At 38.0% G+C, this 16,352-nt stretch overlaps 1 protein-coding gene across 4 annotated transcripts in view; it reads left to right on the plus strand.

The window, feature by feature from the left end:
* Positions 1 to 16,352, plus strand: part of SGCE (sarcoglycan epsilon) — a gene marked incomplete at both ends in the record, with an annotated part of 68,138 nt that overhangs the window by 32,224 nt on the left and 19,562 nt on the right. For all 4 annotated transcript variants that reach the window (XM_079711412.1, XM_079711413.1, XM_079711414.1 and 1 more), the window contains 2 exons: positions 2,112 to 2,184; positions 6,539 to 6,737. In XM_079711412.1, coding sequence (XP_079567538.1) covers positions 2,112 to 2,184; positions 6,539 to 6,737 — 272 coding nt within the window. The remainder of the gene's footprint in view (positions 1 to 2,111; positions 2,185 to 6,538; positions 6,738 to 16,352) is intronic.

Consider the following 16,352-nt stretch of genomic DNA (forward strand, 5'->3'; position numbering starts at 1 on the left):
CACCTAGAGCCCGTGCTCCACAACAAGAGAAGCCACCACAGTGAGAAGCCCGTGCACCGCAACGAAGAGTAGCCCCCGCTTGCCACAAGTAGAGAAAGCCTAAGCGCAGCAACAAAGACCCAATGCAGCCAATAAATAAATAAATTAATTAATTAATTAAATTTTTAAAAAGATTATGAAAACTTAGCATATCTTTCATCTAACACAAGTATTGATTTATCTGTAAATAACTCATTTCTACATCCATATATAATAACATTTTCAGTGTTTAAAAATATTCTATTAATAATATAGTCAAAAGATTTTGCATATCTTAAACTAATAGTTAATCATATACGTCCACTAATTAATTTATTCAGTAGCTACTTATTAAGCATCTAAAATAGATCAGCCACCATTTTAGAAATAGGGGATCAGAAAGTGCACAAACATGCATGCCTCTTTGCTATGAAGGGCTTCACATCATCATGATAAGTAGAATTCCATTGAGGATATTACAGTATTTAAATATCTCATTAGAAGTCATAGAAGAATTGCATTCTGTTACAGCTGTTAAAATTAAGCATTAAATAAAAATTCAGGTAATAAAATTCTTCCTCTGGATTCATGAAAGGTTCTTCACTCTCTTGTGTAGCCTCTGATTTAAAAAAACTTATTAGAATTTATGAAATTTACAATAATGAAATTTGTGATAATTATGGGAAGGCTAGCCAGAAAAATATTGCCATTAATCTGAAAATGTTTAACCTTTTTTTCTGAGCATTAGCTTTGAGATATTATAACAAATAGTATCTAGTATTTTTTTTTCCACTGAGAATATTATTAAATTTTTTGCAGGGTAAACTTTTAAAATCATGAGGATTCCCAAATGTTTTTGCATTTCTTCGTTTGCTTGTGAACAATAATGCCTCGTTAATTTTAATGACTAGTCTTAATTTTAGTGTTCAATGTGAACCTAATTGATCATGTGTCCCAATAGAGAGCAGCAAAGAAGTCATTAAATCCAAAAGAAATTTGACAAATTGTGGAGAGATAAGTGCTTTTATCTTTGTGGAATAATACACATTTCAGAATATGTACTTTGAAATATTGTTAAAGGTTTGGAATTTTTTATTCCAAAATTCTGATTTTCACTGTTCTCTCAAATATTATTTCTGATGAGTGTAATGTATTTTATTTAAAGCTCATATGTGATGCTATTAAAATCTTCGATACTTGTTTTTAAATATGCAAGATATTTCTTGTCAGTTTGCGTCAGTTTTGTCTTTTTTGTCTCAGTGTCAACTACAGCTGCAGTTACTGCCAGAAGGCTAGTGCTGGGATGCTAAGACTTTTACACAGTCATTTGGGGTTTTTTTGAGGTACTGCAGGCCTGTCTGAGTGATTTAATATCTGTTATAAAGTTAATTATTCCTTGATTTTTGAAGCCATATCCTGTTGTTGGCCTTTGCTTTGTTTGTTGTTTGCAGTGGCTGTTTCTGAATTGACTTTGATGTAAGTTCATTGGCTCTGCAAACATTTACTAATATTTGACTCTGTGAAGGGATTGATTTGTGTTTTTGAGCATTTGCCATCAGCTTCTCAGACTGTGATCCTGACTGCTCCACTCCCATTGTGAGATATGATTTCCAAAGGGTTCGTGACATTTCTTGACTGGTTGGTGTGCAGTTTAGTACTGAATGCAAACAAAACAGAGATGTGCTTGTTTTAAAGTGTACTTTCTGGTATGATCCTTAAGCTCCATTTAAAAGTACACAGATATATTGTTTTGGCTTTTTTGAAATTTTAGAACAGCTCTGGTAAGTAATTCGTAATGGTTAATCCATTTACTAATGATGCATCTGCATTGCTACTGGCACTTAACAGTCTTCTATAAAAGGGTTTTTCTGATTTTAACTTGTTGTTTTAGCATGTTAAATAGACCTAATTATCTGTTTTCCCACAATATTGCTAAAAGCTCTGGATTCTTGTCCAGAGAAGGAATATTTTGTAAGTATATAAACAAATAATGAAAATGGAAAGAATGACAATTTGTTTTCATTTTGTCTTTAGTGAATTTCGTTTTCCAAATAACATTTTGCTTCTTTAATATGACTTTCTTTTTCTAATAGATAACTGCCTACAATAGGCGTACCTTTGAGACTGCAAGGCATAATTTGATAATTAATATAATGTCAGCAGAAGGTAGGTATGGAAAAATACGTTGCTGATTGTTTCCTTATTTGCAAGAAGTCTTTCATTATATTTTATATGTATGTAAAACATAGTTAAGGATTTTAAAGCACCACATACTTACTATAACTAATGAAATAGTAAAATGTAGAAAACTAAGCAATATTTAATTCATTATAAAATATCATGATGTGTTTTGGTGCTGAAAACCTCAGGGTAGGGAACCAAATATAGAGGCCACTTATTTTCTCCAGGCCTTGGTTAAATCATCTGTAAACTGAGACTAAGAATACTATTTCTCTCATAAGTCTGAGGTAAGAATGCCATCATTTAAGTCTCAAAATGTGCTTGACATAGGGCTGATCATAGAATGCATGATTGGTATTATTTTACTTTGAAACCTATCATCGGTGGTAGTCTGGTTGTATATGATGATAAAGAGCTGTTGATGGACAGAAATAAACCATAATTTGGGTCACAGTCTCCTTTCTGAATAGCTAATCATGCATCTGTAATTGCTGGAGTCCAACAACAATTTATTGTTACACATGCTTGAATTGTAAATGATGCCTAAGGATTTAGAAGGTTAGGGACACAGGAGAGATTCCAAGAATTACACTCTCAAATATTCTGATCCTGTTTTGGCATTCAATGGGAGAAATACATACCACTAAACACTTTGTGGTTAAAGTTTATAAATCATGGGATACTATACCAGATATCATTTATGAGGGTGACAGGAGAAGAACTGATATAGCATTTTTCCCCCCAAAACAGTAAAACAGTTGTGCATCCTGGATAGGAAAATTCTTACTTCTATTTACTAGTACGATTGAAAACAAATAAGCAAACACAACACATTTTATCAGAGCCTACTAATTTTGAATTCATAATAATTCAGTAAAGGCTGACTTAAAAATTACCTTTACAGTATATGAAAGAAAGCAATTTCGATAGAATCGATAATGCAGTACATAACTGGGGAGAAGATTGCTGGAAGGTTTTGAAACCCTTAACATGAGTTTTTTCCCAGGCATTTTAGCTGTAATAATTGCAGACAACAAATGTGCTAGTTTAAAATTTAAAATGACCTTCATATATGAAAAGAAAGTCCAAGTACCAGTACCAGTTCCTTTGGCCTGGACAGAAGACTCTCTACCCACTTTTCCACTTCCCAAGGGCTTTTGGAAGGTATTCATGTTTGGATCAAGGAGATTTTTATTCTTGACTCCAATTGTAATTGGATACTTGCATCCAGTCCAAGCTGTCCTTGTAGAATTTGGAATACCTTTAATGAGCAGAATGGTTGCGAAGTTCCCTTTCTCCTTGGGAATCCATCAGTTTAGTTATATACTTCCATTGCAGTGGGCTTGGACCACTAACCTCACTATTATGCTCTCAGAGGGACTCAAAACCCTTTGTCAGGTATGGGAGCCCCTACAAACTGAAAGGTAGCCTGGTCTACAGTTTTGAATCTCCTCCTTCTCAAGTCTGGTCTCAGTCCTGTCAATACAGAATACACAGGCATCTGTCAATACAGAGTACATGGGTCCACACACGTGTACTCAATACATAGTACACATGCGGGGACCCATGTTCAAGCAGATACTAATGTAAGACTGTTAGATGACTGAAGGATTGAAAGTTGGCATTAGGGGCTACTTATTTAAATCAGGGTTGAGGGAGCACGAGTATGTGGGTTTTGAAAGCCTCCTTTTACATAAGGGTCAGTGGCCCAAACTCTGAAAATCAGTGCACCAAATGGCAGGCATTTTTCCTTGCTTGTCTCGATGGAATGCATGTGGACACTAGGACGTACATCTTTGAGCATGGCCTGTACACATGCCGTTTCTCCCGGATAAGGTTAGGAAAGAAGTAACAAGGGTTGAATATCCGGATAACCATGCTCAGTGCAACTCCCTGCCCAGCAGTCTCCTGCTCTGGGAGACCTAATGGGAAATTAGTCATGTAGAATCATACAGCATGGAGCTCAAGAAGAGTACATAGAGTGATTCTCTAAATTGGGTTTAGTGCCTCAGAGGCCTGCCACCAATCTGTTGGCCTACTGTTCCCTTGGCCTCTGTGATATCCAAATATAGCAGGCATGGGATTTCCCCAAAGTTAGAAAGCTACTGTGACTCATCTCTGGGAGGCCTGGCAGCAGCACTTGGCCGGGTAGACGGCAGGCAGCTGCACAGCCTGGAGCCTCAGAGGGCGTGGCAGCCGCAAGTCTCAGAAAGGAGCCACGGAGGGTCACATGGATTAGGGAAAGCCAAGTAACAGTTCTCCAAGGAGTAGCACTGATAATAAGGAAAAAGTTTTGCACGCTTTTTAAGAAAAATTTCACTGAATGAAATTAATAGATGACAGACTTCTAGCATACCCAAAAACTATACTTGGTATTATTTATAAATATTATTTATTGCCAAGTAACTGTTCTTCATGACATTTTTCTGCATGACTGTTTCTCAGTATGGGGAAAAATGTAGCATGATTAAGCTCCTGTTTATCTGTATAAAACAGGAAATGTATCAGTATAAAACAGGAAACTTATCTACATAAAAGAGAATAAACATAGCATATTTTAGAAGATTGCAGATGGGCCATACATCAAACAAATCTAACAAAATCATAAGCAGAATAAATTACAGGGTAGGGGATGAGTAAAGAGCCTTCTGTGATTAGGGCTTTGAAAAACTTAGTCTTTAGAGAGAGACACCACACTCCAGAAAACTCTCCTGAAAACTCGAAAGCCAGAATATCTCCTTGACTTCATCTCTGGCATCAAATGTCCTTTAATATTAAAGAGGCTTGATAATAAATGAAGTCATCAAGGTTTCAGTTATTTATCGTATAATTTTAGTTTTTTGTTTATTAAATAAGAATGGAATAGTACATGGGATAAGAATAGTATAAGAAATAAGAACATATAGTACATGAGTTTTAATGAAATAAGTCAGAGGATACACATAATATAATTATTGTTGGGGACTTTAAATCCGTGTATAGTCCAGACGTACTTTTTTTCCTTTTTAAGTAAAGGGCAGAATCCAAGTAATTAACTTGTGCATATTATTGTAAGAATTGCTAAAGTTTACCATTTTCTCAATTCTTACTCTATATTGGGAGCTCCATTGAGCACTTTATATATACAGTCTCTTTTAGCTTAGATAAAAATCATATGAGGTAAATTCAAATGATCAAAGATCAGCTTCCCTTTCTGAAAGTATGGAGAAAAATACAAGTACCTGCTTACCTTCTGCTTGTGAGTGTTAAATACGGTAATTCACCTCTTTCCCTTAGCTTGGCCTGCCTCGTAGTAAGTATTCAAAAAAAGTAGCCTTTATTCTTACAGAAATATTACTAAACAAAAAGAAAGCTATCCTTTGTCTTAACAGAACAACCGGAATACAGGAAATGATAGTTTGTAATTGAAGAGTAACATTTGAGAAGCTGAAATAAATTATATTTATTTAAAGTTTCTTATATTGAGAGTCTGAATGGGACATTGGTTGGTTTAAAATATTCATTTTGGCATCTTTAGAGGGAAATTATTGATGAGACATTGGAGAGGGAAAAAGCTAACTAAATCTCTAACAATGTGAGATATGGAATTTCATGAGAAATTTAAAATATTATTTCTCTAGAATATTTAATTATGGAGTGATCCAAAGAATGAAATAGCTATGATTTCAAAGTTCTTATTGAAAATACAATCAATATTTATTTTAATAAAATGTGATGTTTTAGCATGCTCTAAAAAGATCAGTAACACTGCAAATTAAAAATATGGTTTTCCATATCATATATAAGCAGCCCACAAGCAAGTATAGATATTTGCCATGTCTTCTCTATTTAGAAAGGATGGTGCTGTGTTCTTCAGCTTCCTCCTTTGTTCAAATGGGAAATAGCACTACGTAGGATTGTAACGATTAAATTAAACAATGTATTTGAAGATCTGTCAGCTTTAAAACACTACAAGTACAAAATACTTTTCTAAGTTCTGGAAATGCTCCTTCTACCTGGGTACATTGACAGGACAAGGAGGCTGGCACGTCACTGGCAAGTTAGCGACAGATTTGAGATTTGACGTTTTTTTCTTTTCCTTTTTATTTTTTTTCTCTAATTGTGAATTGCCCTGCTGTCCCTTAGATTTAATTGCATTGTAGATAAAATTCTGGGTCTAATGTACGTCATGCTTTTAGATATATCCTCTGTTATATAGAAAGCCTTTAAAGTCAGTAATAATATCGTTCCCGAAAGCCAGGATTGTGACAGAAATCAACAAATCTCAAATGGTTCTTTTGTTTCCCTTTCAAAAGACTACTTCATTAAAGATATGCATACCCTTTTTCACCAAAATTAGACTTCCCGTTACCATATCAAGCAGAATTCTTCATTAAAAATATGAACGTAGAAGAAATGTTGGCCAGCGAGGTTCTCGGAGACTTTCTTGGGGCCGTGAAAAATGTGTGGCAGCCAGAGCGTCTGAACGCCATAAACATCACATCAGCTCTAGACAGGGGCGGCAGGGTTCCGCTTCCCATCAATGACATGAAGGAGGGGTAAGCAGACTTGCCTTAAGTATGGATTTTTAAATATGGTGATCTTATCAAACTTATTATAGATGGAAGATATGGCCTATTGCATTTTTCTTTTTAATAAGAAATAGTTATTGTAAAGATATGAAAAAACTAGCAATTTTCTGTATTGACAAAGAGATTGCATTAATGGTTCTTTATATCTGATGTTCCAGGTCCTGTGAAATCTAATCGTAGATCAGGATCCACATCATAAATTACAGCACTAAGTCTTTTGTACCTTCCATAGAGAAGCTGTTTATTTAGGGTCCTGAATTTCAAAGGAAATTGATGCCCCAGTTATCAGCTGCAGGAGGATGCACAGACTGCTGTAACTTTATTCTAGGAAACTATTTCTTCGCCTTTAACATTCTTTCCACCATGTGGTGGTGATTGATGGCTGGGGTGGATTTGAAACCCATTCCTAAAGCCTGGCCTTGTCACTCACAAGCTGGGTGACACTGGGCAAACTGCTGCACTCCTCTGGGCTTCAGCTTCCTCATCTGCTCCAATGGGGACTAAACTCTCTCCCTCAGGGTTGTTGTAATGATTAAACGAGACAATGCATTTGAAAGGGACTTGTCTATCCTCAAGCCTTACAGAGTATGACTTACATTCTTGTAGAGGTTATGAAACACTCCTTATGCCTGGGTACACTGACAGATCAAATGTCAATGTCAAATGAAATTTTGCTGTTTAATTTCTGTTCTGTAAGTTGAGGCAGATCTGCCTTTTAAAAAAAAACAATCCTATAAATGTGCAAGATACGGAATAAATCACATTTTAAGTAGCATGTCCTTTTCCAACTCTTCCTTTATCCATATTCTTGGTAACATTTGTACAGATGATATCTGGAATGAACTGGAATATCTGGGTTAATAAGAACCAAATTTAAGGGAAACTTTAAAGGAGAACTTTGTTGGAGAGAAGGGAAAAGATCACAAATAGACATAGATGAGGTATGAGCGAGAAGTCCGAAGGGGGATAAAGGATAAGCAGTGAGCTGCAAAGTCCAAGTTACAGATTTCAGAATTACATTGTACCTTGTATGGTACAGTAATGGATTTTGAAGTCAGTCAAGCACACATAGAAGTGCTTGGAGGAAAATAGTTGCTTTATCGCTTGCCTATCATCTGCTGGTTGGCTTTCTCTATGAAAACATAATTCTGGAGCTTAAAATTTTACTTGAGAGGTACAACATGGATCTCTTTCCCAATGAGTAATTAAAGGAGGACCATAGAAAGAGATGAACAGGGGTATCTCCCCTGAAGACATTCTCCAAATGTGGAATCTTTTCAACAGTTTTTTAAGGTAATGTGTTCCACAGTGATTGTTAAAACAATGACCAAAAGATGTTGGAGGAAACAACATGAAAACCAGGTATTGGTAGAGTTTTCCATAGTTGTGCTTTCTTCTGGGCTCACCGCTTCTCTAACCAGTAGTGTAGACCCCACGCATAGAGGCACTTTAAGAAACAACTAGGCTTGGGCTTCCCTGGTGGCGCAGTGGTTGAGAGTCCACCTGCCGATGCAGGGGACGCGGGTTCGTGCCCCGGTCCGGGAGGATCCCACATGCCGCAGAGCGGCTGGGCCCGTGAGCCATGGCCGCTGAGCCTGCATGTCCGGAGCCTGTGCTCCGCAAGGGGAGAGGCCACAACAGTGAGAGGCTCGCGCAAAAAAAAAAAAAAGAAACAACTAGGCTAAATTGAACTCACAGCTCTCTAAACCAAACTCTGACCTAAAACAGTGCTGTGCAACTATGTCTAGCCTGAGAATTGCCAGTAGAGCTTTATGAACAATATACCTAGGTTCCTGGCCTCTGATTCCCCCTAGAGATTCAGGATCTTTGAGTCTAGGGCTGGGCCTGAGCATGTGACTCTAAATTAAGAACAGAATTTTTTGTCCTACAAGTACTTGTTGGAGAATTCAGTCATTAGCTGACTGACCCCCAACACCTGCTAGCGGGAGGCATGTGCTGTCAGTCCCGTGGCATTTATTTGGACCCTGTTGTCTCAGATCCTTTCCCAACTTGAAATGCTTTCCATGAGTTTTAATTTAATGTTAAGCTGCAACCTTTACAGAGTATTCATATGATAAGTCTTTTAAAATAGAATTTCTATAAATTGTACCCAGTGCCGACTCTGTTACTCCAGTGTCCCTATATGTGCACCAATGAAATAAGATCCTACTTGAGTATAATTGCAGGAGAAAAATTTGTCCCTTGGAATGATTTTGCATATTTCCTTTGGTTGTTACATAATGTCAAGGTAACAAAAATAGGGTTTTTTTTTTTACCCTGTTGCCTTAAATTTAGAAAGAAATCCAGTGTTTAACTCATCTCTTGTGCCTTCCTTTCTTTTTAATGGTGTATATCATGATTCTTTTTTTTTTTTTTTTTTTTTTTTTGCGGTACACGGGCCTCTCACTGTTGTGGCCTCTCCCGTTGCGGAGCACAGGCTCCGGACGCGCAGGCTCAGCGGCCATGGTTCACGGGCCCAGCCGCTCCGCGGCATGTGGGATCCTCCCGGACCGGGGCACGAACCCGTGTCCCCTTCGTCGGCAGGCGGACTCTCAACCACTGCGCCACCAGGGAAACCCCAAATGATTCTTAATTCACTTACAAAACTTTTTGCCTCTGTACTTTGTTTTGAAAATAACATGGACTATAAATCTCTTTAAAAATGAAATACTGAGGGGCTTCCCTGGTGGCGCAGTGGTTGAGAGTCCGCCTGCCGATGCCAGGGGACACGGGTTCGTGCCCCGGTCCGGGAAGATCCCACATGCCGCGGAGCGGCTGGGCCCGTGAGCCATGGCCGCTGAGCCTGCGCATCCGGAGCCTGTGCTCTGCAACGGGAGAGGCCGGGACAGTGAGAGGCCCGCGTACCGCAAAAAAAAAAAAAAAGAAATATTGAAAAGATTGAGGGTGGGATCAGAGATGCAAGGGAATTGCATCCCTTTATTTTCTAAAATTTTATTTAAAAATATATTTATACACTTCAGAAGTGTTAATTAAATACCTAATAACCGTGTTCTGCTTAATATTTTGCATAAGTCTCAGTCTCTGATTAAAAAAAAAAAAACTCCTTGAAAGTATTTCCTTTTACGCATGGCAGTCACAATTTACTAACTGCAAACTTTTCCATGTTACTCAAACCAACAGCAGAAGACAAAGAGGAGCTCCCAGTAGTAGACCCTCAGAGTAAACCAACAGCCCTTCCACGGCCCAAAGTGCCCTTAAATGTCAGTCGTCAAGAACCCTCTCTACAGCATCCCAGCTCCTCATCCTTCTTGATGTGCATTTTTTTCATCTCTGCCGACCTCACTGACAGCCTTTAAACTTCTTCTAAATCTAACAGAAAACAATTATAAAGATTTCCTTCAAAGTGAGTAAGCTCCTGCAAAGGAACCCTAAACCTCCTGAAAAGATTCCCTTTCACTTTCCAGACCCATAACCTCAGGGCAACTGTGCTCTCTCTGGGTGTGGACTTAGGGTTGCTTTGCTCTTGACACTGAGCCAGAGGCTAAGGACTCATGGATGCATTTAGCCTGGGATAAAGCTCGTGGAAAGAGGAGCAGGTTCATGTTTCATTCTGGGCATGGCAGAGCTGCCAACTCAGGGTGAGTGATGCGGTGTAAATGGTGGTTAGGAAGGGAATGACGGGGTGTGAGGATTAAAGAATATACTCACTTTTCATAAGAGATTGTCAAACCTACCACTGTTTCCTCTGTTACCAAAGCCTGTGGATCTATCCTCAGTCAACAACAGAGGATCCTAGTTTATTCTCTAGACAGTCTCACAAAGTACTCCCTCTAATTAATTGTCTGCTTTTTGCCCTGTAAAGGGCTCAGAGAGAAGTTACCCTTGAAGAAGAGAATGTAAGTCAAAGGCTGCCAAAGACTGCTCTGATGCAAGGTCATGGTCCTAGGCCAGTCTGTCGTGCTCTGCTGAATCTGTCCCCATGTTTGGTGATTTACAAGATAGTCTTTAATTCTTTTTTTTTTTTTGCGGTACGCAGACCTCTCACTGTTGTGGCCTCTCCCGTTGCGGAGCACAGGCTCCGGACGCGCAGGCTCAGCAGCCATGGCTCACGGGCCCAGCCGCTCCGCGGCATGTGGGATCTTCCCGGACCGGGGCACGAACCCGTGTCCCCTGCATCGGCAGGGGGACTCTCAACCACTGCGCCACCAGGGAAGCCCAGTCTTTAATTCTTAAATAACGTGCCTCCTATGTTTTTTTTTTTTTTTTTTTTGCAGTATGCGGGCCTCTCACTGTTGTGGCCTCTCCCGTTCCGGAGCACAGGCTCCGGGCACGCAGGCTCAGCGGCCATGGCTCACGGGCCTAGCCGCTCCGCGGCATGTGGGATCTTCCCAGACCGGGGCACGAACCCGCATCCCCTGCATTGGCAGGCGGACTCTCAACCACTGCGCCACCAGGGAAGCCCCCTCCTATGTTTTTTACCTTTGTTTTTGATGCAACTATTCTTTCTTGGAATGATGGTGATGTGAGATTGGAATTTTTGAAAAAAAGGCTTAATAAAGTAAAAATTGGAAACCAATATTAGTCCATTTTTATAAGTATAAAAATAAATAAATTTTTAAAATCAATGCAACTATATGTCTAACCTATATGTCTATAACTGTATTTCTTTAATATCTATTCTTCTAAGTTCTAGGCGTAGATTCATTTTTTTTCTTTCATAGTTTAGCATTTATTAAGTATTTTTTTATGGGGGAATAATGTATTAGTCTCTAGGGTACAGTTATTTTAAAGAATGCAGTCTATGCTCACATCTATTAGGGACCCGGCAAGTAATCAGATAATTAGAAAGCAGAGTGGTACCTGTCACAGTTGAGGTATTCACAGAGACGGCTCCTCTCCCACTTCTGGTCCATGTCAAAGTGTTCTTAGAGGAGATGAAACCTGATTTGAGTTTAAAATATGAGTACAAATTAGCCAGCTCAAAAAATGAGAAAGCGAGAGTCTAGGCAGAGGAACAGCTTGGGCAAAATCCATTAGGTAGGAGGAAGCCTGGTCAATTTGGAAACCTGCTTTGTGTGGAAATGGGGGACGGGGATCCAGAAATGATAATGACCAAAGAGGCAAAGACCAGACCATGTAAGGCCTTGTACACCTGGAAGAATTGTTTGGGTTTTTATCTTGAAGCACTAGGGACCTTTGAAGAAAATGGTTTGTATTAAAATTTTCATTTTAGCAAGTAGGCCTGCTAAGCCCTACCACATGGCTGAAAGAATAGACCAAACCTAAATGCCTGCTTTCTGCAAGCAGGAAAATCCTCCCACAAAAAACTCCAGAAAGGTCTGAGCCTTGTGTGCCAGTTCCCTCTTCTGTTAAGATAATTCATCCCTTCTCCAGTAAAGATGAGTAACAAGCAGTAGAACTAGAGTCCAGAAGTGACCTTATTCTTTGTTTTATTTCTTATTCTGAATTAGATTCTTTATTTAGTTTTATTTCTTCTTTATTTTTCATCTTATTTTTTGATTGACTAATATGCACAGAACAAAGAAGTGGGGTGGAGCAGAGAGGCAGGAATCATGATGCATTTTCTTTTAAGAGCTCAAGAGTTCCCAGGCAGCATGTAGCATATGTGGACACTTTCTTCTCTAAACTGTCCCTTGTCTCCTATATACATAAAATAAGGAATAAAATACATTCATTACTTGGACAATTAGGTTAAAAAATACAATCACTGGATCTGTTTATCTGGCTGTTGCTGAAAAAAAACAGAGTTTTGACTTAAATTGTTTTTTTTTATAAATTGATTTTATTTTATTTTTATTTTTGGCTGTGTTGGGTCTTCGTTGCTGTGCTCAGGCTTTCTCTAGTTGCGGTGAGCGGGGGCTCCTCTTCGTTGCAGTGTGTGGGCTTCTCATTGCGGTGGCTTCTCTTGTTGGGAGCACGTGCTCTAGGCACGTGGGCTTCAGTAGTTGTGGCTTGCGGGCTCTAGAGCGCAGGCTCAGTAGTTGTGGCGCACAGGCTTAGTTGCTCCATAGCATGTGGGATGGGATCTTCCCAGACCAGGGCTCAAATCCATGGCCCCTGCATTGGCAGGTGGATGCTTAACCACTGTGCCACCAGGGAAGCCCTTGACTTAAATTTTTTTTACCTGTAACGCGGTTCTCCACATTGTATGTGTGTAAAGGACTCAGTAAATGCGTTTTACCTAAAGGGAAATTGAGTTGTTCAAATTGGAAGAAAAAATCCTTCATAAGGAACAAATTTTATTCAGAGTACCCAGTGCCTAAGATTGTGAGTCACCATGTTTTGTTAACATTGCTTGAGAGCCTTGAACTTGATAATATGCTCCCATCCCATCTGTTTACATATATTTCAAAGTTTGAAAACATGTGGCTATGGTCATAAAGGTAAAGATCATCCTCCTTTCACTTCATAAAAATTTTAAATTTCTGCCTATCAAAAAGCTAGCCTATCAAAATAGCTGCAAATCAAAAAAAGCTGCATGTCAAAGATCTGGGAAAACAGCAGATTATGAAAAATGTATTTTAGCATGTATAGCATAGAATTATAATTGTTATACACGGCCTCGTACAAAATTATTTTTTTGAAAAGCCAACATGTTGAAACTTACTGGCTCTATAAAAGAAACAATAAATACACGTTTTTTTGACTTACAAGGCAAATCCAGTATCTACTTCTCTTGAGTAGTGTGTTTGCATTTTATTTATTAACTTATTTATTTTTCCCATTTTATTGTGATATAATTGATGATATAACATTGGGTAAGTTTAAGGTGTACAGCATCAAGATTTGATATAAGTATATATTGCAAAATGATCACCACAGTAACTTTAGTTAACCTCCAACACCTCACATAGATACAATTTTTTTTTCTTGTGATGAGAACTTTTAAGAACTACTCTCTTAGCAACTTTCAAATATACAGTTGCTTCTATTTTTAAACTGGTATCATTCATTCTGCAGATAGGCTCCCTGAGAACAGTGAGAAAGACTGGGTTCAAGGAGAACAATCAAGGGGCTGTTGCTTCACTCCCTGTGGAAAGTGACAGTGACTAGAACTGGGTGGTAGCAGTGGGATGGAACAAAGTGGACAGGTGTGTATGAGAGTTCTTTCAGGGTAAATGTCAGAGACTGATGATAGATTGAATGTGTAGGGAAAAGGACAGGAGTCAAAGATGATGGTGCTTGAGCATCTGGCCATGCCAATCACCAAGAGAGAAGATGATGGAAGGAGCAACAGGTGGAGGTGGGGTGGGGTAATGATGAGCTCAGGTCGGAACATATTAAGTTTGTGAAGCTTCTGGATCATCCAAGTAGAGAAGAAAGTAGTTTGGCAGTATGTGTCAACTGTCATAAAAATGTTTCCACTTCTAGGCATCTCTTTTAAGATAGTAACATTGAAGAATATGCACAGAGATAGTCTTTACAATATTATTTATAACATCAAAAAATGAGAAGCAACTTACGTGTCCAACTCTGAAATAATTACTGAATAAATCATGTGCACTTAAAAATTATACTTCTATAAAAATATAATTACAAAGACTGTACAATATGGTAAATGCTTATGACGCATTAAGTGAAAAAGCAGGATACAAAATTATATTTTAGAAATTGATTGCAATTAGGCTAAAATATATGCACTTGAAAAGTATTCTGCAAGGTACATTGGAAAATGAAAATCGTGATCTTGGTAATAGAAATTAATTGTTTTTATGTCCCATGTTTTATGTAATGTTTTTATATTCCTTTTATAATTTGAGGAAAAAAATAAAACATTTCAAAGCACCCAAAACATATGCTTATGCCTATTTATGTTATCTTGAAGTGAATTAATTTAAAATCTTACTAATTATAAATGCAAATCAATGTTATGTAAAAGCAAGAGAACTTCTAACAGTTTTAAAAATATTTATTTTATTTCTGTATTTACAAATATATTTCACAGTTATCAAGGAAAAATATGGTCTTTGCTAAGCAGTTAATAAGGGGATAGAAATTGGCTTTATATGAAGCTTAAAAGTTAACAAATTGTTGTAAATGGAATATATTTCTTTTTAAAAAATTTTTATTGTAGTGTAGTTGATTTACAATGTTGTGTTAGTTTCTGCTGTACAGCAAAGTGAATCAGTTATACGTATACATATACCCACTCTTTTTTAGATTCGTTTCCCACGTAGGTCATTACAGAGTATTGAGAAGAGTTCCCTGCGCTATACAGTAGGCCCTTATTAGTTATCTATTTTTTATATACTAGTGTATATATGTCAATCCCAATCTCCCAGTTTATCCCTTCCCCCCACCCCATCCCCTTTCCCCCTTGGTAACCATAAGCTTGTATTCTACATCTGTGACTCTTTTTCCGTTTTGTAAATAAATTCATTTGTACCGTTTTTTTAGATTCCACATATAAATGATATCATATGATATTTGTCTTTCTCTGTATGACTTACTTCACTCAGTATGACAATCTCTAGGTCCATCCATGTTGCTGCAAATGGCATTATTTTGTTCTTTTTTATGGCTGAGTAATATTCCTGTAAATGGAATGTGTTTCTATCCACTAATTATCAAAATTCTTTACCAGTGGTTTCTTTTTTTTTTTTTTTTTTTGCGGTATGCAGGCCTCTCACTGTTGTGGCCTCTCCCATTGCGGAGCACAGGCTCCAGATGCACAGGCTCAGCGGCCGTGGCTCACGGGCCTAGCCGCTCCGCGGCATGTGGGATCCTCCCGGACCGGGGCACAAACCCGTGTCCCCTGCATCGGCAGGCAGACTCTTAACCACTGCGCCACCAGGGAAGCCCCACCAGTGGTTTCTTATATCTACTTTTTCTGAACTTATAAATGTTTATTTTGATTTTAAATTTCAATCCATTATATACTATTTGTCTCCCAAAGACACTATAGTTTTTAAAAAATCTTTCAAATTAAGTCCAAATATAAAATTGACATAAAGAGCAATCAAATGAATCTGTGTAATGGTACTCTGGGACACAGTTGTCAATTAAGGGTGTGACTTCATACTTACATACCTTTGAATTTTTGTGCCATACTTTTATTTCATTTCATTTCTTTAAAAAAACAGCTTTTTTATTGAGATATACTTTACATACTATACAATTCACCTATTTAAAGTATATATAACTCAATGGATTTAGTTTATTGACAAAGTTGTACAGTCATTACCACAGTCAATTTTAGAGCATTTTTATCCTCCCAACACTCCCCTCTCACACCCATTAACAGTCACCACCACCACAATCCCCAGCCCTAGGCAATCACCATTTATTTACTTGCTGTCTATAAATTTTCAAATTCTGGACATTTTCATATCAATGGAATCATACAATATGTGGTCTTTTGTGACCAACTTCTGCCACTTAGCATATTGTTTTCAAGGTTCATCCATGTTGTAGCGTGTACAGTACTTCATTCCATTTTATGGCTGAGTAAAGTATGGATATTTTACTTTTTATCCATTCATTAGTTGATGAGCATTTGGATTGTTTCCACTTTTTGACTATTAAGAAGAATGTTGCTGTGAACATTTATGTACAAGCTTTTTGGTAGGCATATATTTAAGTTTCTCTTAGGGTATATAC

Source organism: Hyperoodon ampullatus (assembly GCF_949752795.1).
Source record: "Hyperoodon ampullatus genome assembly, chromosome: 9".
Classification (NCBI taxonomy): Eukaryota; Metazoa; Chordata; class Mammalia; order Artiodactyla; family Ziphiidae; genus Hyperoodon; species Hyperoodon ampullatus.